Source organism: Notolepis coatsorum (assembly GCF_963971535.1).
Source record: "Notolepis coatsorum genome assembly, chromosome: 2".
Taxonomy (NCBI): Eukaryota; Metazoa; Chordata; class Actinopteri; order Aulopiformes; family Paralepididae; genus Notolepis; species Notolepis coatsorum.
Genome location: NC_140166.1, coordinates 136,881,314 through 136,909,055, shown reverse-complemented (window position 1 = coordinate 136,909,055; position 27,742 = coordinate 136,881,314). Strand labels below are relative to the sequence as shown.

The 27,742-nt window shown below is 44.2% G+C and overlaps 1 protein-coding gene across 1 annotated transcript in view; it reads right to left on the bottom strand.

The window, feature by feature from the left end:
* Positions 1 to 27,742, bottom strand: part of LOC311223026 (discoidin, CUB and LCCL domain-containing protein 1) — a 116,244-nt gene that overhangs the window by 13,008 nt on the left and 75,494 nt on the right. The window contains exons 10-14 of the mRNA XM_084307719.1: positions 23,766 to 23,949; positions 17,494 to 17,583; positions 13,880 to 13,967; positions 13,424 to 13,464; positions 12,960 to 13,070 (exon numbers count right to left, since the gene is read on the bottom strand). Of these exons, the coding sequence (XP_084163845.1) occupies positions 12,960 to 13,070; positions 13,424 to 13,464; positions 13,880 to 13,967; positions 17,494 to 17,583; positions 23,766 to 23,949 (514 nt within the window). The remainder of the gene's footprint in view (positions 1 to 12,959; positions 13,071 to 13,423; positions 13,465 to 13,879; positions 13,968 to 17,493; positions 17,584 to 23,765; positions 23,950 to 27,742) is intronic.

Genomic DNA, 27,742 nt, shown 5'->3' with positions numbered 1-27,742 from the left:
CCCCTTGTGGGGAAAAAAACAACAGGCACTTATTTCGGGCAAAATAGGCGGACTCTGAAGCAATGCTGTCTAACGTCACTCTACACACGCTGAGCTGCGCTGAGCTACTGTTGTTGCAGCCGGGCGGATATGCTCACGAGGGGATTTTCAAAATAAGAGTATCGCAATATGAATCGATCTTTTTACGTTGCATCGATCCTATTTGATAATTGATAATAGATCGATATATCGATCTGGATTGATGTATCGTCCCACCCCTAATATCTACGCACAGCTCGGAGCATGCGTAGCTGGCGACCGTTGGTAGAACATATTATTACAACACGGAAATAAGCTTCTGTGCATTAGTTTCAACACTGGCGTGTTCTGTATGAACCGTAATTCATTATAGTTCATTGTAAAATAGCAACAGTAGTGTAATTATGGTCAAAACACTATAAATAGCATTTGGAATAATAATAATAATAATAATGGATTGGATTTATATAGCGCTCTTCGTGACACCCCAGAGACCCCAGAGCGCTTACAGAGTCCATTATTCGTTCATACACAGTCATACCGGTGGTGGTAAGCTACAATTGCAGCCAGAGCTGCCCTGAGGCAGACTCACGGAAGCGCGGCGAATAATCAACGCCTACGGCCCCTCCGACCACCACCAACATTCATTCACATGCATACACATTCATACGAGGCAAGTAGGTTAAGTGTCTTGCCCAAGGACACAACGGCAGTGGGATGGACATGGGCTTGAGCGGGATTCGAACCACCAACCCTTCGATCATTGGACGACCCGCTCTACCCCTGAGCCACGCCGCCCCCACTAATAGGTCTTTCTCTCCGAATGAATGCAGCATGGTTTATAGCGTTATCGGAATATACGGGGTGTACTGACTGACTGCGCTCCGCGTAACTCAACTCGTTATTATTTTGCGCAGACCGCAGAAACAGGAACGTTTTGATTATATTTAAAAGGCTTTACGTTAAACGAAACAAGTGGAATTTCGAAGCTGTAGATTATTATGACAGAATACAAGTCATATGAACATCCACGATTTAGTGTTCTTCCCCCTTCCTACTGTATAAGAAAGAATAAAAAACGCATTGCAATGAGAACAGAGGGTGTATGTGTATTACAAAACCCTTGCAATAAATGTGTCTTAAATGAATGAAAAGCATACATGCTCTGGACACAGAGCATATATCGTGTGGGTGATATGACTTGTATTATGCTTACAGAATTCCACGTATTTAGTTTTACAATGTCAAAGCCTTTTAATATAAATCAAAACGTTCCCGTATTTCTGCAATCTATGCGCAAAATAATAACGAGTTGAGTTCTAACAAAGAACGTATTACATGCTGGGTATGCTGATAGAGTAAACTATGATATGAATATGAATAGGAATATGATATAAGGTATACACTGGTCCGTCCGCGAGGATAGCGACGAGGAGTCGGATAGCCATTAAATGCCATTTGAGAATATAGGCTATTAATGCAAAGCGACGGCCTATAGCCTATACATATTATTTAATGTTTTCATAAGCGTAAAGATACAACAGCTAGATTAATGATCAAGTTAGTTTATTGTGCAGGGTTCGCAGGGCTGTGTCATGTGCTATTAAATATGCGCAAGTTACTGTTGCATAATGTAGGCTATGGGCTGGCTGCTATTATATGTAATTCATATAGGCTACCTAATACCGACAACAAAATAGATTGTATCATATGCCTCTACACACATCATATTATACCCGGTAGCCAATCCATATTCCAGCATGGTTATAATAATGACACGCGCCAAACAGACAGTGGTTAACGAACGGTCTTTATTAGTATTTTGAGCTGTCCAGGCAGAATTGCAGCAATGGTCTTAGGGAGTCGTTGATATCTGACATCACCATGTACAAGTCCGCCAGCATTTTATTTATTATCCCATAACACGGGTTGTCCGGTTGTGTCTTCTTGGTTCGGCAGCGCCTCTGTGAACAATCTCTCAGAGTTTGCTCGGGTCAGTCCATTATTTCACATCCCATGGGGGTGTTCCATTACCATATATGGATAATCGGGGCGGTTCTGGTATGCAAATACGTAAAACTGTGCACGAGCTGCAGCGTAGGATCAAAGTGATATTTATCAAGACAGGTGTGCGTACGACCTGTGTACGCACGTGTGATAAATCCCGTTTTTTTTGTGCGTACACACATTCTAAATTATGTGCTTAAGAACAAAGATAGAACACTTTCTAAGAATTGTTGATAAATGAGGGCTCTGGTCTGAGCTGCTAACAGGTCTGAGCTGCTAATAGGGACCTGGTCTGAGCTGCTAACAGAGACCTGGTCTGAGCTGCTAACAGGGACCTGGGCCCTCATTCATCAACGTGGCGTGGAAAGTGTTCTATTTCCACACGTAAGCACAGAATGTAGAATCAGTGCACGCACAGAAGAATCGGGATTCACCACACGTGCGTATGCAGGTTCTACGCACACCTGTCATGATGAATATGACTTTGATCCTACGTTTGAGCTTGTGCACTGTTTTAAGTATTTGCATACCAGAACCGCCCCGATTAACCATATACGGTAATGGAATACCCCCATGAAATGTGGAAAAATGGACTAAGCCGAGGGAAGCGTGTTATGAGAACGGTGATGTCGGATATGATATCTATTAACCATTGCTGCCTGGGCAGCGCAAACACTAATAAAGACCGTGCTGGAATATGACTGCCTTTTCCCGTGTTGTTTGATTAATACCCAGGGATTAAAGTTCTCCTCAATTTTATTCCAAATCGCGATGGATTTTCCGTCAATTTTCTACCTGCTGCATATGATTTCTAGAGGCATACTACAATCTATTTTGATGTCAGTATTGGGTAGCCTATATAAACAATAATACGAGAGCATATACAAGAACAATGAATCTCACTGCATGTATGATGTAGCCTGCCTTTCAATACATGAACTTGAATCCCATCATGTTTGTGTGCGGGACTCACAAGGCTGTTGTCACAATGGGTGGTACCGGTACAGTAATAACAGTCCACACAATATCACGATGGACCATGCCATAGCCTATGTTCTATTAGGACATGATCTGTGATGACAAATGTTCTAGAATGTTTGATTAAGATATCATACTCTGACAGCATGCCTATGATCAACAAAAACGCTGTTACGGACTGTGTCCTTATGTATATATATATGGGAGTAATGTATGTAATCTGTTGTGTATATAGGCATGTTTTGTTTGTTTTTGTCTTGTCTCCCTCTTGTGTCTTCATATCCCACTCTCAGGTTCCCAGTTGCAGCAGCAGCTGGTCAATCACCCACTCACCCCGGTGCAGCGGCAGCTGAGACTCGTTCTGCAATTAACATCCACTCCCTTCATATACCCTTTGTGTTTCAGTGTTAGTTAGCTCCCTGGTTCGTTTGGTTGTGGTAACTATGCTGTGTCTGTGTGGGAGAGCTCTTTGATGTATTTGGTATAGAGCTGAGGCTCTTAAGCTACCTTTGTGTGTGAGAGCTGGTCAAATCTCTGTGTGAGCTCATTGTGTGCGAGAGCTGGTGAAAGCTCTGGTTCATTGTTTGTTAGCATATAGGAATTATTGTCAGTGTTGTGTATTTGGTGTAGAGCTGGTACCTGAAGCTCTGGTTTATTGTATTGTATTTAGGTCATTCGTTTATTGCACATTTCTGTTAACATTTGTATATTTGTTTGTCACCCAGCCTATGGTGATTGTGTTCTTGTAATTAATCTTTTGTTTCGCACACAGGGACATTGAGGGCAGAAAGATACCCTGGGGTCTACATCTGCATCACGTAGGAGAACTACTGTTAAAGACACCAGCTTAGAGTGAGCACCACCTCCTGTACTTTGGGGCGTCCGCGCCTGTAAGGGGGGGGGGGCTTTTGTTTTATTTTGATATTATTTGGTGCTCACTGGTAGGTCCTCTTTGCTCTCTGTGTTGCTGATCTCATATTTGTAAAATAAACATTGTTATTTTACAATCTGTCTCCGGTGTTTTGTGTCACTGCATCCTCACCTATCTTGTCTGTGGCCTAGTGTTGCGTCTCCCCACGGGGGCACGTAACATAAATGGGGGCTCGGTAGTTGGGCGACAGACATTTGGTGTTGGTGTGCGGTGGGCACGTTGGTTAGTTTGGATTTTGGGTGGTAGTTATTAGGTGTGTTTTTGGTGTTTGTGTGCACTGGTCTGGGTAGGGATGTCGTCTTTTGGGGTGGAGGTGTTCCTGGGTGATCCCTCGGTTGATCGTTTGGATCAATGTAGGAGGGAAGACTTGTTTGCCATCGCCTCGCATTTTCAGGTCGCCCTTTCTAAAAGTTTGGCAAAGGCTGACCTGAGAGAAGAGGTGGTGCGCATATTGGTGTGGAACAAGGTGCTCGGTGTCGGTGAGGGAGCGTCTTTTGTTTCTTCCCCTCTAGTCACAGACGAGGAGGGCGAGGAACCTCCGGTGGTAGACCCGGTTACAGACGGGGTAGAGGATAAGCCTCCCCTTTCGGGTGTCACGTCTCCAGTGCACGGACGTGCAGCATCTTTCCCTATTGGGAGTACTGAAGAGGCCAGTCTTCAGTTGAGTTTGGCACGATTACAGTTTGAGGAGAGGAAGGGGAAGGAGGAAAGGGAATATAGTCACAGGTTGGCTATTAGGAAAATGGAGCTGGAGGCTGAGGTCTCAACCCGCCAGCTGGACACTGAGAACCGCCGGGTGGATGCTGAGAGGGAGGTTAAGTTGAAGCAACTGGAGCTCGACGCTGCTAAAATTGGGAGTCCTGCTCAACCCTCTTCCACGGCTGTGGGAGCTTACGACGTGAGTAGATTAATATCTCTAGTACCTCAATTTCGTGAGGCGGAGGTAGACGCATATTTTAATGCTTTTGAGCGGGTGGCTACATCTTTGAAGTGGCCTAAAGAGGTTTGGGCTCTCTTACTACAATGTAAGCTAACGGGAAAAGCCCAGGAAATTCTGTCTGCCCTCCCTCTGACTGACAGTTTGTCTTATGACTTGATCAAGACGGCTGTGCTTAGGGCCTATGAGTTAGTGCCAGAGGCGTACAGGCAAAAGTTTAGAACTCACAAAAAGTTACCTGGCAGTACTTTTGTGGAGTTTGCTCGGGAGAAAGAATCCCTATTTCATCGGTGGTGCAGGGCTTGTGATGTAGCTGATTTTGATTCTCTGTCTGAATTAATGTTACTGGAGGAGTTTAAGGGTAATCTGTCTGACCGGTTGGCTACATATTTAAATTAGCAAAAAGTGGGTACGTTGGCTCAGGCTGCAGTGCTCTCTGATGAGTTTGTGCTTACTCATAGACAGTCATTTGGTACTTTAAGACAGGAGGATAGAGGTTTTTATCCCTCTGCTCACACTCCAGCTAGGTCACATGTTAGTCCGCCGCAGATCCGCCGCAGTGGCTATGTTGGACAGACTAGTCCGCCCCGCTCAGTATCTCCCTGCTACAAGGAGGAGCGGGAGTGTTTTTACTGTCATCAAGTGGGCCACGTAATTAGTGACTGTGTTGTTTTGAGACGGAAGGAGCAGTCTCAGACAGATGGACGACCTAAAGCGGTTGGTTTGGTCCAGACAGTGTGTGACATCCCAGGTCCCAGTTACAATCCGTTTATGTCGGACGGGTTGGTCTCGCTCAGTGGCAGTGAGTTGGACCAGCGTCCAGTACGCATACTGCGGGATACTGGGGCAGCACAGTCATTCGTCATATCAGACATGTTACCATTTTGTGATGAGTCATCGACTGGCTCTAGTGTGTTGGTGCAGGGGATCGGCATGGGCTTTGTGTCGGTGCCCCTCCATCAGATACATTTAACCTGCGGGTTGGCAAAGGGGGTGTTCAAGGTGGGCGTGCGCCCATCATTACCAGTGGGAGGTGTCACTTTCCTATTAGGTAATGACATCGCTGGTGGCAGAGTTATGCCATGTGTTTTGGATCACCCTAATGTTTTGTGCCCTGATGTGTTTGCTCCGTTTCTCCCAGATGTGCCAGTATGTGCGATCACCCGTGCTCCACAACCTGTAGTTGTGACGAGTGACAGGGTGACAATTCGACGGGGAACACTAGCCTCTGAGGCACCACGGTTACCCAGGACTTGTGGTAAGCTGGTGGATGCCCAGAGTGAAGACGCTGGGTTGGGCACATGTTATCCTGCTCCAGGGATAGCTGGAAGCAGAGAGGTGGTCAGTTCGGTGGTGAATAAAATTCGGTCAATAGGCGGTCCTTTGAGGCTGTTGAAGCAGCTGATGGGAGAGACTCTTCACAACAAACCTCAGGTGAGGGGTTTGTTGTCTTGTGTGTGCAGGCTTGTAAAGTGGCTGCAGGAGGCTAGTGCTGTCTCTGAGGGGGGTCTCTCTGCTGCTCAGCGTATTGTAACGCTGCATTTTGTGCTGTGCTGTGTGGACTTTCTCACATTGTATTATGTATTTTACTTTGTGAGGAGGAAAAGGGCAGCAGTCTGCCATTGTGCATTTTAACCATGAACCATCCCTCTGTTTTTTTTGTGAGGTGCCTTCTCAGACCACGGTCTTAAATCTTGATGTTGGTGTTGGGTCTGCTGTACCCCTGGACATTTTGTGTCAACAGCACCCCTGATCATGTCAAATGCTACCAAGAGAGGTATGAAGAGGCGGAAGGTGATGGTCTGTTTGGTTGGTGGCAGTGGTGGATGTTTTGTTTTGTGTTATGTGTGTTCTTTGGGGAAACTGATGGGGTACTTGGGTGTTGTGTTGTCGCCAGCCATGGGCTGACTCTTTATGGGGGGGAGTGTTACGGACTGTGTCCTTATGTATATATATATGGGAGTAATGTATGTAATCTGTTGTGTATATAGGCATGTTTTGTTTGTTTTTGTCTTGTCTCCCTCTTGTGTCTTCATATCCCACTCTCAGGTTCCCAGTTGCAGCAGCAGCTGGTCAATCACCCACTCACCCCGGTGCAGCGGCAGCTGAGACTCGTTCTGCAATTAACATCCACTCCCTTCATATACCCTTTGTGTTTCAGTGTTAGTTAGCTCCCTGGTTCGTTTGGTTGTGGTAACTATGCTGTGTCTGTGTGGGAGAGCTCTTTGATGTATTTGGTATAGAGCTGAGGCTCTTAAGCTACCTTTGTGTGTGAGAGCTGGTCAAATCTCTGTGTGAGCTCATTGTGTGTGAGAGCTGGTGAAAGCTCTGGTTCATTGTTTGTTAGCATATAGGAATTATTGTCAGTGTTGTGTATTTGGTGTAGAGCTGGTACCTGAAGCTCTGGTTTATTGTATTGTATTTAGGTCATTCGTTTATTGCACATTTCTGTTAACATTTGTATATTTGTTTGTCACCCAGCCTATGGTGATTGTGTTCTTGTAATTAATCTTTTGTTTCGCACACAGGGACATTGAGGGCAGAAAGATACCCTGGGGTCTACATCTGCATCACGTAGGAGAACTACTGTTAAAGACACCAGCTTAGAGTGAGCACCACCTCCTGTACTTTGGGGCGTCCGCGCCTGTAAGGGGGGGGGGGGCTTTTGTTTTATTTTGATATTATTTGGTGCTCACTGGTAGGTCCTCTTTGCTCTCTGTGTTGCTGATCTCATATTTGTAAAATAAACATTGTTATTTTACAATCTGTCTCCGGTGTTTTGTGTCACTGCATCCTCACCTATCTTGTCTGTGGCCTAGTGTTGCGTCTCCCCACGGGGGCACGTAACAAACGCGAACTTGAATCCCATCATATACATAGTCTGTCCACTATCTGGTGTCATTGCAATGCGTTTTTTATTCTTTCTTATACAGTAAAAAGGGGGAAGAACACTATATCGTGGGTGTTCATATGACTTGTATTCTGCTTACACATGCCTTCTCTATTTGAACGACCACATCAAGCAAGAGGTGGACGCGGGCAAATACTGCGGCATGGTCATGCTAGACCTACAAAAGGCCTTCGACACTGTCAATCACACCATTCTGATTGACAAGCTAAAAGCAATTGGTTTTGATCAGTGAGCTGGATACAATCCTACCTGGAGGGGAGAGAACAGATGGTGGAGGTAAACGGTACCCTATCCCCCCCCCTCACAGTGAACTGTGGTGTTCCACAAGGAAGCATACTAGGACCACTACTGTTCCTAATTTATGCAAATGACATGTCGTCAGCTTGTGACTGCAACTTGTTCCTGTTTGCGGACGACTCAGCCCTGCTGGTCTCTGACAAGAACAAATTACAGGTTGAAAAAACCCTCAGCTCGGAACTAGGCAAAATCTGCATATGGCTCGCCGACAACAAACTATCATTACACATGGGCAAAACAGAGTCCATTCTCTTCGGTTCAAATAACAAACTCAGCAAAACAGACGGCTTCTCAGTTACAGTGGGTGACAATATTGTCACAAGGAAAGATGAAATTACCTACCTGGGTTCCATCCTAGAGGCTAATCTTTCCTGTGACAAAATGGCATCCAATGTAATAAAAAAAGTCAATCAACGAACTCGATTCTTGTACCGGATCTCCTCCCTGGTAAACAAGAATACCCTGAAGACTCTGGCAGGAGCACTCATTCAAGGGTACTACGACTATGCTTGCACCTCATGGTACCAAAGCACCTCAAAGGCACTAAAAACCAAATTACAAACATCTCAAAACAAACTAGTCAGACTACTGCTTGACCTGACTCCTAGAACCCACCTCACCCCTGCACACTTTGCCAACCTAGGATGGCTTAGAGTAGACGACAGAGTACAGCAACTTGCAATGGGCCTGGTCTACAAGATACACTACACGACCAAGGTACCCATGTACATGTCAAAATACTTCCCAAAGGTCAGTGAATACCACGATCACAACACCAGAGGGAGCTCCACAAATCATGTAAAACCCAGATTCGGCACAAACAAGGGACTAAACACGTTTCGCAATTATGCCACAACAATGTGGAACGCCCTACCCAAAGCTGTAAAGGAATGTAAATCACTACCCACCTTCAAAAACACTCTCAAAGAACACCTACGGGAGACTGCAATTCAAAACTGGCCCCTACAAATGTCCTAACCCAGTTGTACAATAAAGACCAAGCATGGCTTTGTCAGTATTCCAATGTACAGCCCCACCCAACCCAACACCTACCCAACCTCCTCCAATGTACAGTTTCCATGTCAAATGTATGTCAGTATTCCAATGTACAGTGTCCCCCCCCCCCTACCTCCAATGTACAGCCCCACCCCACCTACCCAACCTCCCCCAATGCACAGTTTCTATGTCAAATGTATATACTCTTCTTCTGGATTTTTTTAGTATCACAAACAGTACTGTATTTGAAAATCTGGTATGTCATAAATGTATAGATGTAGCAGTACTGTCTATCTGTATGTCATGTGTGTCATATGATGAATTGAAAATGGGGGACCCTGATGGAAACAAGACGAAAGTCTTTCTCAGGTCTGCATCCTCTTAACAATTGTATGTATTGAGCTGTACTGTACTGTACCCATTCTGCAATCTGTTAATAAACTTTTCAATCAATCAATCAATCAAACAGCTTCGAAATTCCACTTGTTTCGTTTAACGTAAAGCCTTTTAAATATAATCAAAACGTTCCCGTGTTTCTGCGGTCTGTGCGCAAAATAATAACGAGTTGAGCTACGCGGAGTACACCCCGTATAGTACACCCCGTATATTCCGATAACGCTATATGAAGTTCAAGTTTCAAGTTTCAAGTTTCTTTAATATTTGTCATACAGAAGTACAGAATACTTTTATACAAAATGCTTCTTACTGTTACGCTCCAGAGACTGTGCAAGACAAGATAAGTATGAAATAAAATAACATAGTAAAATTAGAAGTAAAAAAAAAAATGAGGTCACAGTGTTCAGTTTAGACATATGTACAATGTTCGATGCAGAATAGACGTAGTTACCATACAATATACAATACTGTGCAGTGTACTAATATACAATACTATATAGTGCAAGGCAGAAATGGAGAAATGGGACGAGGTGCAATTTAGGTACAATTCACAGTAGGTGTACGAGTTGTAGTGCAAATCCTTTATCAATAAATATAAAGTGTAAAGTGTGTTTGTGTGATCTAAAGTGTGGAGAGTGGGTGCTGCAGTGTGTTGTTTGTTTGAGTGAGTGTGTGCGTGTGGGTGTGTGTGCTGTGTGCATTTGATGGTTGTTTGGTGGATGGTTGAACCATGCTGCATTCATTCTGAGAGAAAGATCTATTATTCCAAATGCTATTTATAGGGTTTTGACCATAATTACACTACTGTTGCTATTTTACAATGAACTATAATGAATTACGGTTCTTACAGAACATGCCAGTGTTGAAACTAATGCACAGAAGCTCATTTCCTTGTTGTAATAATATATTCTACCACTGGGCGTCAGCTAAGTGTGCTCCGAGCTGTGCGTACACATAAGCACGAAGTCAAGTTCAAGTTGAAATTGATGAATCCCACTCTTTGCTTAGAAATGGTCGTAAGCACAGGTTAAGCACAGATCTGTGCGTAGAACACGTTGATGCATGAGGGCCCAGGTCTGAGCTGCTAATATATAGTCAAGTCAAGTCAAGTCAAGAGTTTTATTTGTCACGGCATACAAGTATACAATGAAATGCGGGGGGTCTTGCCCGCAACGATGTGCATAATACAATAGTAATATATAATAAAAATCCAATAGAAGTTAGATGCTCTGGCCGCCCAGGCCGTACGCATAGAACGCATATCTTCTAGATCTATTTGCAGAGCCAGATGAGTGGCTGCTTAACCGTTTCAGATTGTGATGTATGCAATACTCTGGAGCATCAACTGAGATACAACACATGCCGCAGTCGTTCAGTATTGACAAAGCCTACATTGCTGGAACGATTCATTTCACACATATACAATACGTATAAGTATAAGTCTTCGCGGAGAATATTCCATTATTGAAAAACCGCTGATCAGAATTGACACCAGTCTGCCCCACTTCTCTGTGCCTCCGGGAGCAGTTTTGTGTTCAGTGTCCCCCTGTACGCTCCATCATGTCTCTGGAAAGTAATCCACTCGCAATCTGACATTGGTCGCACACACACACACACACACACACGCACACGCACACACACACATGCGTCTCACAACTCACGACTCAGTTCATGTGTGTGTATGCGACCAATGTCAGATTGCGAGTGGATTACTTTCCAGAGACATGATAGAGCGTACAGGGGGACACACTGAACACAACACTGCTCCAGGTAAGACCTAACTTTGCTGTTACTCCCGGAGGCGCAGAGAAGTGGGGCAGACTGGGGTCAATTCTGATCAACGTTTTTTTCAATAATGGAATATTCTCTGCGATGTAACGAAACGCACGTCCGTATGGATTCAAGCTTCTGAAATATGTCGCCAGAATCCTGAAGAAATTCCCTCTCTTCGCCGATTTCCCAGTGGATTCCCTGTTTATGTAATATAATTTGTGGAACCAAATAAAGTATTCAAGTGTGTGTGCGTGTGTCGTGTGTGTGTGTGTGTGTGTGTGTGTGCGCTCGGACGTGCGCTAAGGCTGCCTCGCTAAGCCGTTTATTTATTTATTTATTTATTTATTTATTTATTTATTTATTTATTTATTTATTTATTTATTTATTTATTTATTTATTTATTTATTTATTTATTTATTTATTTATTTATTTATTTATATTTATTTCTGGAGCATTAAATGCATTTATCCTCTCTGGTTGGATGGTGTATTGTACTTGTGCTGTATAATAACAATACATTTTAATTTAATTTAATTTTGAGATCAGTCGCAACTCGCAAACCGCTTCCTGTTGAATGGATCAGCATGCAATACCAGAAACTCTCAAGCTGTTTTGCATACACCTCACCTGCCTTATAAGGAGCATGTGGGCGTGTCTCTATGCAAATGAAGTGAGTGCGAACGCGCATTTGAGTTTAAGAATGAGTGGGATGCATGATGCAACCGACCTGGGTAAGAACAGATTTGGACGTTAAGAACGGCTTGATGAATGTGGCGGTGGCTTTTCTTATTGTTCTCTTAACAGACAGGTAAGCAAGAATATAAGAAAAATAATAAGAGAGTATTGTTGAATGAGGCCCATTGTCTCTACTACTCTGTCTATGTTGCTCGTTCCATGTTTCAAGTTCCACGTTGTCAAGTAAGCGTTCCCCATATTAGTACTTAGAGTTTGTTTACTTTTTCCCCTCTTCCGTTGTCACTGACAGGTTTTGTTTAGTTAGTTTTGTTCCCTTTTTCTGTTTATTAGTCTTATCATTAAAAGTCGTTCTTTTGTTATTTTTCTTCATTATATATTTTTCATATGTTATTCTCCTCTCCTTTGCTTTCTTGTACTTTTTATAAATGTTTTCCTTGTTATTGGCTCTTGTTGATGTGTTTTGAACATGATATCTATCCTTGTCTATCTTCCATTTTTCGTTATAGCGTTTGCCTTATGTCTCTGATCTTGTTTTGTGTTCTTTTCTTGACCATGTTTACATGTATTACGTTCATATTTGATTATGGACATTGATGGGACGGGAGTGGAACTTTATACAAGCCCCTTGGGCTTCGTTACCTCCTAACACCGTTTTAAAATAATGTGCTAAATAAATAAACTAAACTAAAACCCTTGGACTTGCTGCTGTCTCCACTTGTCTGCTATTGGGTCCTACGTACCCCATGACAAGTACTAATTTATATATTTTATACCCAGTTTAATTACCTGTACATTGTATATCACTTATTACACTTTACTGTTACATTTGCACTCTGGTTGGATGCCGAACTTATTTTAGTTGTACTGTACACTAATCCAACCATGCTTGGCAACAGAAATATAACAAATATTACAGTAATAAAAAGATCTGAAGAGAACTTGCGCTGGAAGTTATGCGCATGGTTTCTCTTATTCCAGAGCGCTCTGGTAAACGGGCTTGGTCACTCGTGTTTTCTTACCGTTGAGAGGGGGGTTAGGTAGAGCGTCATGGACACTCCGCTCCAGAGGGTAGGAGATAATCTCTGACTGATGGCAGGGCAGACTCTTTCCCTGGAAACTCTGACAACCTACTGGACGGACGGATGGACGCACGCACGCACACACGTACACACACACACACACACACACACGTACACACACACACACACACACACACACACACACACACACACACACACACACACAACACACACACACACACACTCTTCAGTTTTGTTTTTAACAGAACCAAAGACACTGGAAACTGAGTTTTCATTATGAATTGAAAATGGGGGACCCTGATGTAAGCAAGACAAAAGTCTTTCTCAGATCTGCATCCCCTTAACAATTGTGTGTATTGAGCCGTACTGTATTGTACCCATTCTGCAATATGTTAATAAAGTTTTCAATCAATCAATCAATCAGTAAGGAGAACTTGTCTTACTTTTGGCTAATGAGTACTTCTTCACCTGTGCAGCTTTTTTCCTACATAGAAGGAAAGGAATGAACAAAAAACATTGTAGTATTCTCAACAACATCAACTCGCTTACAATGTGTTGTTACAATAGTGCTTTTGAAATCGTTTTAGATTTTTTTTTGTTAGCAACTGACCCCAAATAATTGGTAGGTAAATGGTGCATTTATATAGCTCTTTTATCCAAAGCGCTTTACAACTTACGCCTCACATTCGCACACTGACGGCGACCACGCAAGGTGCCAACCTGCACATCGGGAGCAATTAGGGGTTACGTGCCTTGCTCAAGGACACTTCGACACGGAATCGAACCGGAAACCTTCTGACTACCAGACGAGCGCTCTACCTCCTGAGCCACTGTCACCCCCATCTGAATATCCATACAATATTTGTACAACCTGAAGAGCATTGACTGGAGGACGGTACCTTCTCTTCCACCAGACTCCGGCCAACAGACAACTGATGCACAGGACCAGGACCACACCCACGGCCACTACGACTGGCTGACTGGAGCCTGTGAGGACACGGGTGCACCAGAAAGAGGGCTTTATTAAGGAAATACTTAGCCAAGTAAGTACATTCGATATTTATCAATGCCCATCAAGGGACTGGTGTTTGGAAATACAATTCTTGCATATCTTCCTGGACATTTTACATCTACATTGTACATTTCACTGTATTACTATATATCTTTTGGCTGTATATCTTAGAATGTACAGTATATACATATTTTAGAATATATATCTTTGACTGTATTTTTTATTCTTATTCGTATTTTAGATTTTTGACTACCTAAATGTTCATTGTTGGCGATCTGTGGTGCTGAATTTCCCCCGGGATCAATAAAGTACTTATATTCTATTCTATTCTAAATTAGTCATGGCTGAAAACATGCATCAGATTCTGTAATTGTTATCATATTATATTCTTATATTCAGAGTTATTTATATTGTTTACACTGCTTATTTTTCTCGTTACTATAATTGTATTGCCTATATTTATGTTTATTTATATTTATGTATTTATGTCATACCTATACCCCCCTCCGGGGGCGGAGCCAGGCACTGATGGAATAGGACGTGTTTCACGAGAGCTCCCTACTAACGTGCTAAAATACACTTTTCACCCCATTAGGCTTTATTTAATTTTTATTTGTTATTGATTTTCTTGTTGATTCGTCGATTGTCAACTACTTTCGTCAACGTTTTTCAACTTTTTGCGGTGTTATGGAGACCCGAGCCATGAGTACACCAGCCGGCAAACTATCACCGAAACCATCCTTGCCTTCACCCGAAATCGGTGTAATAAGTGAAGCTGTTCTCTCAGTCAAGACCAAACTCCATGCAGACTTTGAAGTACGCTTCACTGACGCGCAAAAAAAGGCACAGACGGAATTTTTTGATACTCTTCATCGGGCAGTGACGGAGGAAATTAGGTTGGCGGTCGACCCGTTGAGAGAGATGATGGAGTCACTACACGCTACCTCCACGGCTAATGCTAACGAACTAGCTTTGCTAACGGCAGAGGCCTCGCAACAGGACGAGAGGCTGGCGTGTCTGGTATCATGCCCAAACAGGCTAACTAGCCCTTGCCCATCCAAACTAGCGGGGCATCCTAATGACTTCTGTTACTTGCTAACCTCGTGGCCGCACATGTGTATCGCCTCTATGAATGCTAGCGAGCTAGCTGGACAATGTACATAATTAATGCTAGCGGGCTAGCTGGATTCATCACTAGCTGACGTGCTAGCCTCGGGCTAACTAGCATGCTATATCTATCGCCCTTATCGGGACATTCGAGACCCGTTAATGTTTAAATTTTTTTTTTATATTGTTGCTGTTTAAATAACATCTGTTTGCACAATTTAACTGTGATCGGGGCCTGCCTTTACTAACTTCTTGTATGCTTTAATTTTTTATATCCATTTGTATTTGAGTGTCGGGAGTGGGACGCTAAAAGCTGATCCTACAGGAGCAACGCACTGTGGTAACCGGAGGTTTTGAGCACATGCTCATTTGCTTATTACACTTATGTTTATATAAGTGCTTAATGTGGTTACAAGTGTTACTGTTGGCGGTGATTTAGGTTCAGATACAGACGCTATTTACGGCTGGCTGAAGCATTAGGACGGCGATATACGCAGATTCAGAAGTAGTTAGTTACAGGGATGGCGTTGAGTTATTATATAATAATAGCAAATTGTTCCCTTATGGTTGGCTCATATTAGGGCCAATGTTCACGTTTGTTTTCACTAGTAATACCTTCGGTTGATCTGTTTTGCTGTGTTTCTAGGTCTTGTTATTTTGTTTAGACTGGGTTTGAACAAATTTGAGCCTTAGGTTCAGGTCATTGAATGTCAGGTTATATATATATAATACCGTATATAATATCAGGTTGTGTCAGGTATAGCTTATTACTACCTCTGAGTTAATGAAGGTGTTTACTCCTATTCTTACATAGGATTTTTGTCATTTCCAGCCTGACCAGAGGGACTGTGAAATGCTTGCACCTTGACCAATAACTTTATTGTTTTGTTTCTTAGACTAGTGGGGGGGGGGGGGGTTTAATCAGGGTTTTATCTAAAGAGGGGGTCGGAGTGAAAAGCGTCTTATTGGATCCATGATTCCAGTGGGAAACGGTAGGAAGATGACAATCCTTAGAGGATGGATCATGGGGAGGGGATTAGAGAGTGGGTATAGGAAGGTTAATATTAGGATGGGTGGGTTAGTGTATAGAGTAGAAGTAGGGAGGGTTGTAATTTGGGAGGTATATTTCTGTGTTTTCCGTACTGTTGTCCTGTACGTGTGTAATTGTTCCTCCTCTGAACTTTTGGGATTGACCGTCTGGGCCCGCCTGGATCAGCGCCTCTGTCCTCAGCCTGGCTGCACTGGTATGTTCTCTACACATTTAGACAAATTCGACCATGGCTAAATTGAATATCTTAATTTGGAACACAGGAGGCCTTAACACCCCACACAAGCGTACCAGTGTCCTTTGGTTATTGAAGAGAAGAAGTATTGACATTGCATGTTGACCTGCATTCTTTCAAATGTATATAATTAATCATTAAAACAGATGTGTAACAAATAAGAAATACAAATTCCACAGAAGGCATTAAATAATAATTATTTTCAATCATTTCACAATAATTGCATAATTGTGTTTGAATATCTGAGTAATTAAAGTAATTATACATTTGTCCAAAATAGCTGGTTCAGATATGGTTAAGCAGCTGCCCTGTGATCAGATGAATCCATATTATTTATTTTTCCGACATCAAATGCGTACATCTTATCGTACAAATATTGTCATATTTATTTTAATTATGATTAAGTAATTAATTCCAAGGAGGCCTGTAGCGTTGACGTGAAGGAATCACTATGAGAACACAGTCTGTCAAGTTATAATGAAAATTTAAATTAGTCAATCAATCATGAGATTTGATCGTGGCTGAGAGCAGATTTAAGAGTGCTCCTCAGCACTCTTAAATCTGCTCTCAGCCACGATCAAATCTGATCTCAGGAAAATTTGGGGACTCCCACTCCCAGCCCTAATATGTCTTAAATGGGCCGAAATCTGGCTAAGACGAAATTTTTTGTCGTAACTTCGTTCGGGAATGAGACCCAATAAAGGAATATCTCATCTTATCTCATCTTATGGTATCAATGTTTTCTCATGCTTGTCTTTCAAATAAACTAGTAAATGTCAAACTAGTATGTAAATAAATAAATAAACTACATCAAATCTGACGGTGATATAACCTTTCTTGTGCCTGATGTTAAAGATAAGATAAGATGTTCCTTTATTGATCCCCTTAGCAGCATGGGGGAGGGAGGAGGGGAGGTACAGGTATGGGCAGGGTAATAATAGAAAGACATAAATATAGGCAATAAAATTAGATATGAATATAAAAATATGAGGAAAATAAACGGTGTAAACAATATAATTAATTTAATATAAAATAAAGGAGTATTAATACAAAAACATGCACTGTTCATGTAAGAAGTATATGCACTACAGAAGGTGATACAAGTACATACTCAGGTTGGTGTCCTTTACTATAATGGGGCCCTCTGTGGGGGGTGGACTGGGGGCCGTTGTACCGACGTTCACTTTGAAGGAGGGAGAGTCTGTGGAACCAGAAAGACAGCGCTCCATAACATCAGTAAGGTTGTCATGACAACAGACAAGGCTCCACAGCATCAGTGAGGTTGTCATGACAACAGACAGGGCTCCATAATATCAGTAAGGTTGTCATGACAACATTAGTACATCAGGTGAAGAACCATGAGGCATTTCAGATGAGGGATTTTTTATTATATTTTATATATATAAAAATAAATAAATATATGTACATATGTACTTTCCTTACGGTCAGGCTTGTTATATTAAAGTGTAGTGCTGATCTCTGCCCTATTCAGCATTTAGCCTTTCTCTGTAGCCATTCTTGTTTTAGGCTACTGGCTTTATTTTACACTTTGTTTTATAGAAGCTGAGCCTTTTATTGTAGTGTTTCTTTTCATGACAGTTCTATTTCATTATGGCTGCCGCTCAGCATCAGTTGCATATATCTCGCTTCAGTGGATATACACTGAATACATTTCAAAATGTACCTTTACATACCAACATCCGTCTGACCACACCCCCATCTGCTGCCTACATAAGCAGGGGTGGGGCCACACACTCATCTCCTTCCCAACAAATTTCACCACAATGAAAGATCAAGGGCCGCAGTGGCGCCTAGATGCTGAGCGTCACCATAATTCATAGAACTTGGTTATATACATAACCTTACGTTCTATTTCATTATGGCTGCCGCTCAGCATCAGTTGCATAACAGGAGCTGAGCGGGAGCCAGAAGCTCGACAAATGTACCCCACTGAGGCCCCCCACAACCATCAGAACCGGGGAGGACCGAGCCCCCCCGACCCTCCCTAATGGAGGATACCCTCCCTATTGGAGGACGGGAGGGAGACGGATCCGACCGTGCGAAGAGGAACTCGAGCAACTCAACGCACAGAGTGAGCAGACCGTGGCTTGTGAGACTGTGAGAGAGACTGTGATAGAGACTGAGAGAGACTGAGAGTGAGACTGTGAGAGAGACTGTGATAGAGACTGAGAGAGACTGAGAGTGAGACTGTGAGTGAGACTGTGAGTGAGACTGTGATAGAGACTGAGAGTGAGACTGTGAGAAAGAATGTGAGAGAGACTGTGAGAGACTGTGAGAGAGACTGAGAGTGAGACTGTGAGTGAGACTGAGAGTGAGACTGTGAGAAAGACTGAGAGAGACTGTGAGAGACTGTGATAGAGACTGAGAGAGAGACTGTGAGAGAGACTGAGAGAGAGACTGAGAGTGAGACTGAGAGTGAGACTGTGAGAGAGACTGAGAGAGAGACTGAGAGAGAGACTGAGAGTGAGACTGAGAGTGAGACTGAGAGTGAGACTGAGAGAGAGACTGAGACTGTGAGAGAGACTGAGAGAGAGACTGAGAGAGAGACTGAGAGTGAGACTGAGAGTGAGACTGAGAGTGAGACTGAGAGAGAGACTGAGAGACTGAGACTGTGAGAGAGACTGAGAGAGACTGTGAGAGAGACTGAGAGAGAGACTGAGAGAGAGACTGAGAGTGAGACTGAGAGAGAGACTGAGAGAGAGACTGAGAGTGAGACTGAGAGTGAGACTGAGAGTGAGACTGTGAGAGAGACTGTGAGAGAGACTGAGAGAGAGACTGAGAGAGAGACTGTGAGAGACAGAGTGAGACTGAGAGTGAGACTGAGAGTGAGACTGAGAGAGAGACTGAGAGAGAGACTGAGAGAGAGACTGTGAGAGACAGAGTGAGACTGAGAGTGAGACTGAGAGTGAGACTGAGAGAGAGACTGAGAGTGAGACTGTGAGTGAGACTGTGAGAGAGACTGAGAGTGAGACTGAGAGTGAGACTGTGAGAGAGACTGAGAGAGAGACTGAGAGAGACTGTGAGAGAGACTGAGAGAGAGACTGAGAGTGAGACTGAGAGTGAGACTGAGAGAGAGACTGAGAGACTGAGACTTTGAGAGAGACTGAGAGAGACTGTGAGAGAGACTGAGAGAGAGACTGAGAGAGAGACTGAGAGTGAGACTGAGAGAGAGACTGAGAGAGAGACTGAGAGTGAGACTGAGAGTGAGACTGAGAGAGAGACTGTGAGAGAGACTGAGAGAGAGACTGAGAGAGAGACTGTGAGAGACAGAGTGAGACTGAGAGTGAGACTGAGAGTGAGACTGAGAGAGAGACTGAGAGAGAGACTGAGAGACTGAGACTGTGAGAGAGACTGAGAGAGACTGTGAGAGAGACTGAGAGAGAGACTGAGAGAGAGACTGAGAGTGAGACTGAGAGAGAGACTGAGAGAGAGACTGAGAGTGAGACTGAGAGTGAGACTGAGAGTGAGACTGTGAGAGAGACTGTGAGAGAGACTGAGAGAGAGACTGAGAGAGAGACTGTGAGAGACAGAGTGAGACTGAGAGTGAGACTGAGAGTGAGACTGAGAGAGAGACTGAGAGAGAGACTGAGAGAGAGACTGTGAGAGACAGAGTGAGACTGAGAGTGAGACTGAGAGTGAGACTAAGAGAGAGACTGAGAGTGAGACTGTGAGTGAGACTGTGAGAGAGACTGAGAGTGAGACTGAGAGTGAGACTGTGAGAGAGACTGAGAGAGAGACTGAGAGAGACTGTGAGAGAGACTGAGAGAGAGACTGAGAGTGAGACTGAGAGTGAGACTGAGAGAGAGACTGAGAGACTGAGACTTTGAGAGAGACTGAGAGAGACTGTGAGAGAGACTGAGAGAGAGACTGAGAGAGAGACTGAGAGTGAGACTGAGAGAGAGACTGAGAGAGAGACTGAGAGTGAGACTGAGAGTGAGACTGAGAGAGAGACTGTGAGAGAGACTGAGAGAGAGACTGAGAGAGAGACTGTGAGAGACAGAGTGAGACTGAGAGTGAGACTGAGAGTGAGACTGAGAGAGAGACTGAGAGAGAGACTGAGAGTGAGACTGAGAGTGAGACTGAGAGTGAGACTGAGAGAGAGACTGTGAGTGAGACTGAGAGTGAGACTGTGAGAGAGACTGTGAGTGAGACTGTGAGAGAGACTGAGAGTGAGACTGTGAGAGAGACTGAGAGTGAGACTGAGAGTGAGACTGAGAGTGAGACTGAGAGTGAGACTGTGAGAGAGACTGAGAGTGAGACTGAGAGAGAGACTGTGAGAGAGACTGAGAGTGAGACTGAGCGAGAGACTGAGAGTGAGACTGAGAGAGAGACTGAGAGAGAGACTGAGAGAGACTGAGAGTGAGACTGAGAGAGAGACTGAGAGAGAGACTGTGAGAGAGACTGAGAGTGAGACTGAGAGTGAGACTGAGAGTGAGACTGAGAGTGAGCAGACCGTGGCTTGTCCCGCTCAGCATCAGTTGCATAACAGGAGCTGAGCGGGAGCCAGAAGCTCGACAAATGTACCCCACTGAGGCCCCCCACAACCATCAGAACCGGGGAGGACCGAGCCCCCCCGGCCCTCCCTAATGGAGGATACCCTCCCTATTGGAGGACGGGAGGGAGACGGATCCGACCGTGCGAAGAGGAACTCGAGCAACTCAACGCACAGAGTGAGCAGACCGTGGCTTGTGAGACTGTGAGAGAGACTGTGATAGAGACTGAGAGAGACTGAGAGAGAGACTGTGAGAGAGACTGTGATAGAGACTGAGAGTGAGACTGTGAGAAAGACTGAGAGTGAGACTGTGAGAGAGACTGAGAGTGAGACTGTGAGAGACTGAGAGTGAGACTGTGATAGAGACTGAGAGAGAGACTGAGATTGAGACTGTGAGAAAGACTGAGAGAGACTGTGAGAGACTGTGATAGAGACTGAGAGAGAGACTGTGAGAGAGACTGAGAGTGAGACTGTGAGAGAGACTGAGAGAGAGACTGAGAGAGAGACTGAGAGTGAGACTGAGAGTGAGACTGAGAGTGAGACTGAGAGAGAGACTGAGAGACTGAGACTGTGAGAGAGACTGAGAGAGAGACTGAGAGAGAGACTGAGAGTGAGACTGAGAGTGAGACTGAGAGTGAGACTGAGAGAGAGACTGAGAGACTGAGACTGTGAGAGAGACTGAGAGAGACTGTGAGAGAGACTGAGAGAGAGACTGAGAGAGAGACTGAGAGTGAGACTGAGAGAGAGACTGAGAGAGAGACTGAGAGTGAGACTGAGAGTGAGACTGAGAGTGAGACTGTGAGAGAGACTGTGAGAGAGACTGAGAGAGAGACTGAGAGAGAGACTGTGAGAGACAGAGTGAGACTGAGAGTGAGACTGAGAGTGAGACTGAGAGAGAGACTGAGAGAGAGACTGAGAGAGAGACTGTGAGAGACAGAGTGAGACTGAGAGTGAGACTGAGACTGAGACTGAGAGAGAGACTGAGAGTGAGACTGTGAGTGAGACTGTGAGAGAGACTGAGAGTGAGACTGAGAGTGAGACTGTGAGAGAGACTGAGAGAGAGACTGAGAGAGACTGTGAGAGAGACTGAGAGAGAGACTGAGAGTGAGACTGAGAGTGAGACTGAGAGAGAGACTGAGAGAGACTGTGAGAGAGACTGAGAGAGAGACTGAGAGAGAGACTGAGAGTGAGACTGAGAGAGAGACTGAGAGAGAGACTGAGAGTGAGACTGAGAGTGAGACTGAGAGAGAGACTGTGAGAGAGACTGAGAGTGAGACTGAGAGAGAGACTGTGAGAGACAGAGTGAGACTGAGAGTGAGACTGTGAGAGAGACTGAGAGAGAGACTGAGAGTGAGACTGAGAGTGAGACTGTGAGAGAGACTGTGAGTGAGACTGTGAGAGAGACTGAGAGAGAGACTGAGAGTGAGACTGAGAGTGAGACTGAGAGTGAGACTGTGAGAGAGACTGAGAGTGAGACTGAGAGAGAGACTGTGAGAGAGACTGAGAGTGAGACTGAGCGAGAGACTGAGAGTGAGACTGAGAGAGAGACTGAGAGAGAGACTGAGAGAGACTGAGAGTGAGACTGAGAGAGAGACTGAGAGAGAGACTGTGAGAGAGACTGAGAGTGAGACTGAGAGTGAGACTGAGAGTGAGACTGAGAGTGAGACTGTGAGAGAGACTGTGAGAGAGACTGAGAGAGAGACTGAGAGAGAGACTGAGAGAGACTGAGAGAGATACTGAGAGTGAGACTGAGAGAGAGACTGAGAGAGACTGAGAGAGAGACTGAGAGTGAGACTGTGAGAGACTGAGAGAGAGACTGAGAGAGAGACTGAGAGAGACTGAGAGAGAGACTGAGAGAGAGACTGAGAGAGAGACTGAGAGAGAGACTGAGAGTGAGACTGAGAGAGAGACTGTGAGAGAGACTGAGAGAGAGACTGAGAGTGAGACTGAGAGAGAGACTGTGAGAGAGACTGAGAGAGAGACTGAGAGAGAGACTGAGAGAGAGACTGAGAGAGAGACTGTGAGAGAGACTGAGAGAGAGACTGAGAGAGAGACTGAGAGTGAGACTGAGAGTGAGACTGAGAGAGAGACTGTGAGAGACTGAGAGAGAGACTGAGAGAGAGACTGTGAGAGAGACTGTGAGAGAGACTGAGAGAGAGACTGAGAGTGAGACTGAGAGTGAGACTGTGAGTGAGACTGTGAGAGAGACTGAGAGAGAGACTGAGAGTGAGACTGAGAGAGAGACTGTGAGTGAGACTGAGAGAGACTGAGAGTGAGACTGAGAGAGAGACTGTGAGAGAGACTGAGAGAGAGACTGAGAGAGAGAGACTGAGAGAGAGACTGAGAGTGAGACTGAGAGAGAGACTGAGAGAGAGACTGAGAGAGAGACTGAGAGAGAGACTGTGAGAGAGACTGTGAGAGAGACTGTGAGAGAGACTGAGAGTGAGACTGTGAGTGAGACTGTGAGACTGAGAGTGAGACTGAGAGTGAGACTGAGAGAGAGACTGAGAGAGAGACTGAGAGTGAGACTGTGAGACTGAGAGTGAGACTGAGAGTGAGACTGAGAGAGAGACTGTGAGAGAGACTGAGAGAGAGACTGAGAGAGAGACTGAGAGAGAGACTGTGAGTGAGACTGTGAGTGAGACTGAGAGAGAGACTGTGAGAGAGACTGTGAGTGAGACTGAGAGAGAGACTGTGAGTGAGACTGTGAGTGAGACTGAGAGAGAGACTGTGAGAGAGACTGTGAGTGAGACTGAGAGAGACTGAGAGTGAGACTGAGAGAGAGACTGTGAGTGAGACTGTGAGTGAGACTGTGAGAGAGACTGTGAGTGAGACTGTGAGTGAGACTGTGACTGAGACTGTGTGCTCACCTCCTTCGGGACGGGACCGGGGGTTGGGCCTGGGGGCGGACCGAGCGGAGCATCCCAGGATCTGCACCTGAGTGGAGGCTCTGCCCCGCCAGCTCTGCGCCTGCAGTCGGACAAACCGCGCCACGACGGAGGGGAACAGGCTGTTCAGGACCTTCACGTGGCCCTCAGCGTGCGCTTGGAACACCTGCCGTTAAGATGAGATTAGATTAAAATGTATTGTCATCATGCAGCACAAGTATGTATGTATGTATTATTATTATGTACGCAGTATACAGTATATGCATGTATGTACTGTGTGTATGTATGTTTGTGTTAACACATATCTTTTGAATGTATTACTGGTATTTTTTTAAAATAATATGTATATTTTTGTATGTTTGATTTTACAAAACAGGGGAAGTTCTCGATAAGCCTCTAGGCTTCTAAACTTCTCCTTCACAATATGGTTATTATGTTTTTTATGTTTTTTAACTTTTGTTTAACTCTTTGTGTTAATAAATAAATACAAAAAAATTAAATACAATACAACCAAAAGAAGTTTGTCATCCAACCAGAGTGCGAATGTAACAGTAAAGTACAATAGTGATATACAATGTACAGGTGATTAAACTGGGTATAGAATATATAAATTAGTACTACTGAGTAATAGTGCTTATCAGGTGTATGTACAGAGTTGTAGTATTAATATATACAGTGATACAGGTATAAAACACTATGGTAGTAAGTCATACTGACCAGCAGTGTAACTAGTAAGGGATATGTACAGATCTAGATATAGTTCAATTTCATAATATATCTTAGCTCCATTTTGTCCCAGCATGTTAACATCGGTATCGGTATATAAACGCTGATTTAGGCTGATTTAGGCTGGGCAATATGGAAGAAGGGCTCTTCTCCTCGTTATCGATATACTGTATAATCACAACATCTGCTTGTGTACGTTTAGTCACGGGTTATGTAATCCACGTTGACCTCATTGAACTGCATGGTAATGTGACATTAAACCAAAACTGTAATTTTCAAATGACATTCTCTCAAATATTTCTGACCAAATACCATGAGGAATGTGAGTTGATGTATGTGCTAGTTATTGATCATTTATGCTTGATGAAAAATATTATACCATTACTTTACATTTAGTCATTTAGCTGACGCTTCTATACAAAGAGACTTACAAGTTGTGTACAACAAGTCAGCAGGAAGGGTACAACTCTATCAGCTGAGGGGTCAGTAAGACTGTTCTTCAAACAGTGTTGAACTTGAATGCTACAGTATTTTTATTTTTTTTTATTGGTCTTTTTCCCCCTCCATTTTCCTCCGATTTTCTCCCATCCCAATGTTAGTCGTATGCCAATTCCCAGTCCCTTCCTGGTCGCTGCGCACTTACCCCCCACAGTCAGATCATCTGGGAGAGTGGAAGCTACCACGTGCTTCCTCCGACACACGTCCAGCCAATCACCGCTTCTTTTCACCTGGCAGCGCGGATTCTCATCGAGAGGGCGTAGCGTGTGGGAGGACCACACTATCCCCCTCGAGTCCTATCCGCGCTTAGCAGGCGCCCCGACCGAACTGTAGGAGTCGCTGTTTACAACGACCCGGACCCACCCCGCCAGCTTCTCCCACCCTCTAATACAGCCAATTGTATTAGTGCAGACGGCCAGCCAAGCTGGTGACAACCCCGGAGCTGTGAGCTGGATTCGCCTGTTCGGATTCGCTGGTGACGAACGCAATCTCCGCTCGGCCACCTAACCGCCTAATGCTACAGTCTTGAGTGCATAGTAGTAGAGACATATTAGCACAGTAGGTATCAATGTAGGCAAGGTAGATTCCTTAGTAGCAAAGTGCATTGTTAGTATTTGTTAGTATTTGTTTAATATTATATCATATTGAATCATCAACCAGCCCAAATAGTCTATTGCCTCATTGATAATGCTGCAATGTTGGAGAAAAAACATAAGATAGTAATAATAAATAATATATAATAAATAATATAAGACTTTTCCTTTTCTAAAAAAGTGTATACTATGTTTATCCTAAATAAAATAAATGATCTAGTATCTCGGAAATGACTGTATGCACTTAAATATCCCAGAGATCGATCTGAAACATACCCTAAAAATACAAAAAGTCATCAAACTGAAGTGAACAAGCATCTTAACGCCAAGTTACTCATTAACAGAGTTTTACTGTCTTCACTCTTCCACTAATAAAAGCACTTCCCCCATTAGCTGCCTTCCGTTGTGCAACATTACATAACCTCAGCTGATAAGGCCGTCCACCATAACACCCTGGAGGACGGTCGCAGCGCTGTAACGAAAGCCTACCTCTCTCTCTCTGAGCACGTCTTTGAAAGCCTACCTCTCTCTCTCTCTGAGCACGTCTTTGAAAGTCTACCTCTCTCTCTCTCTGAGCACGTCTTTGAAAGCCTACCTCTCTCTCTCTCTGAACACGTCTTTGAAAGCCTACCTGTCTCTCTCTCTCTGAGCACGTCTTTGAAAGTCTACCTCTCTCTCTCTCTGAGCACGTCTTTGAAAGCCTACCTCTCTCTCTCTCTGAGCACGTCTTTGAAAGCCTACCTCTCTCTCTCTCTGAACACGTCTTTGAAAGCCTACCTGTCTCTCTCTTGCTGAGCACGTCTTTGAAAGTCTACCTGTCTCTCTCTCTCTGAACACGTCTTTGAAAGCCTACACTGTAAAAAATAAATGTTTTTTCACAGGAAATTCACTGTATTATTTTACAGATTACTTTAGTTTTTCTACTTTAAGTGTAAATTCCATAAAAATACAGTAAATTACATTTTATCAAAATATTAACCATTAAATAAAGGTTGTAATCTGTAAATGTATTTGATTTTACTGTAATTTGACAGTAAGTATTTGGCAATGATGCCAGACATTTACAGTTTTTTTGCAGTTTTTTTTCTTACAGTGTACCTGTCTCTCTCTCTCTGAGCACGTCTTTGAAAGCCTACCTGTCTCTCTCTCTCTGAGCACGTCTTTGAAAGCCTACCTGTCTCTCTCTCGCTGAGCACGTATTTGAAAGCCTACCTGTCTCTCTGCTGAGTGCGTCTTTGAAAGCCTACCTGTGTCTCTCTGCTGAGCACGTCTTTGAAAGCCTACCTGTGTCTCTCTGCTGAGCGCGTCTTTGAAAGCCTACCTGTCTCTCTCTCTCTGAACATGTCTTTGAAAGCCTACCTGTCTCTCTCTCTCTGAGCACGTCTTTGAAAGCCTACCTGTCTCTCTCTCTGAGCACGTCTTTGAAAGCCTACCTGTCTCTCTCTCTCTGAGCACGTCTTTGAAAGCCTACCTGTCTCTCTCTCTCTGAACATGTCTTTGAAAGCCTACCTGTCTCTCTCTCTCTGAGCACGTCTTTGAAAGCCTACCTGTCTCTCTCTCTCTGAGCACGTCTTTGAAAGCCTACCTGTCTCTCTCTGAGCACGTCTTTGAAAGCCTACCTCTCTCTCTCTCTGAGCACGTCTTTGAAAGCCTACCTGTCTCTCTCTCTCTGAGCACGTATTTGAAAGCCTACCTGTCTCTCTCTCTCTGAGCACGTCTTTGAAAGCCTACCTGTCTCTCTCTCTCTGAGCACGTCTTTGAAAGCCTACCTGTCTCTCTGAGCACGTCTTTGAAAGCCTACCTGTCTCTCTCTGAGCACGTCTTTGAAAGCCTACCTGTCTCTCTCTCGCTGAGCACGTCTTTGAAAGCCTACCTGTCTCTCTCTCGCTGAGCACGTCTTTGAAAGCCTACCTGTCTCTCTCTCTGAGCACGTCTTTGAAAGCCTACCTGTCTCTCTGAGCACGTCTTTGAAAGCCTACCTGTCTCTCTCTCGCTGAGCACGTCTTTGAAAGTCTACCTCTCTCTCTCGCTGAGCACGTCTTTGAAAGCCTACCTGTCTCTCTGAGCACGTCTTTGAAAGCCTACCTGTCTCTCTGAGCACGTCTTTGAAAGTCTACCTGTCTCTCTCTCTCTGAGCACGTC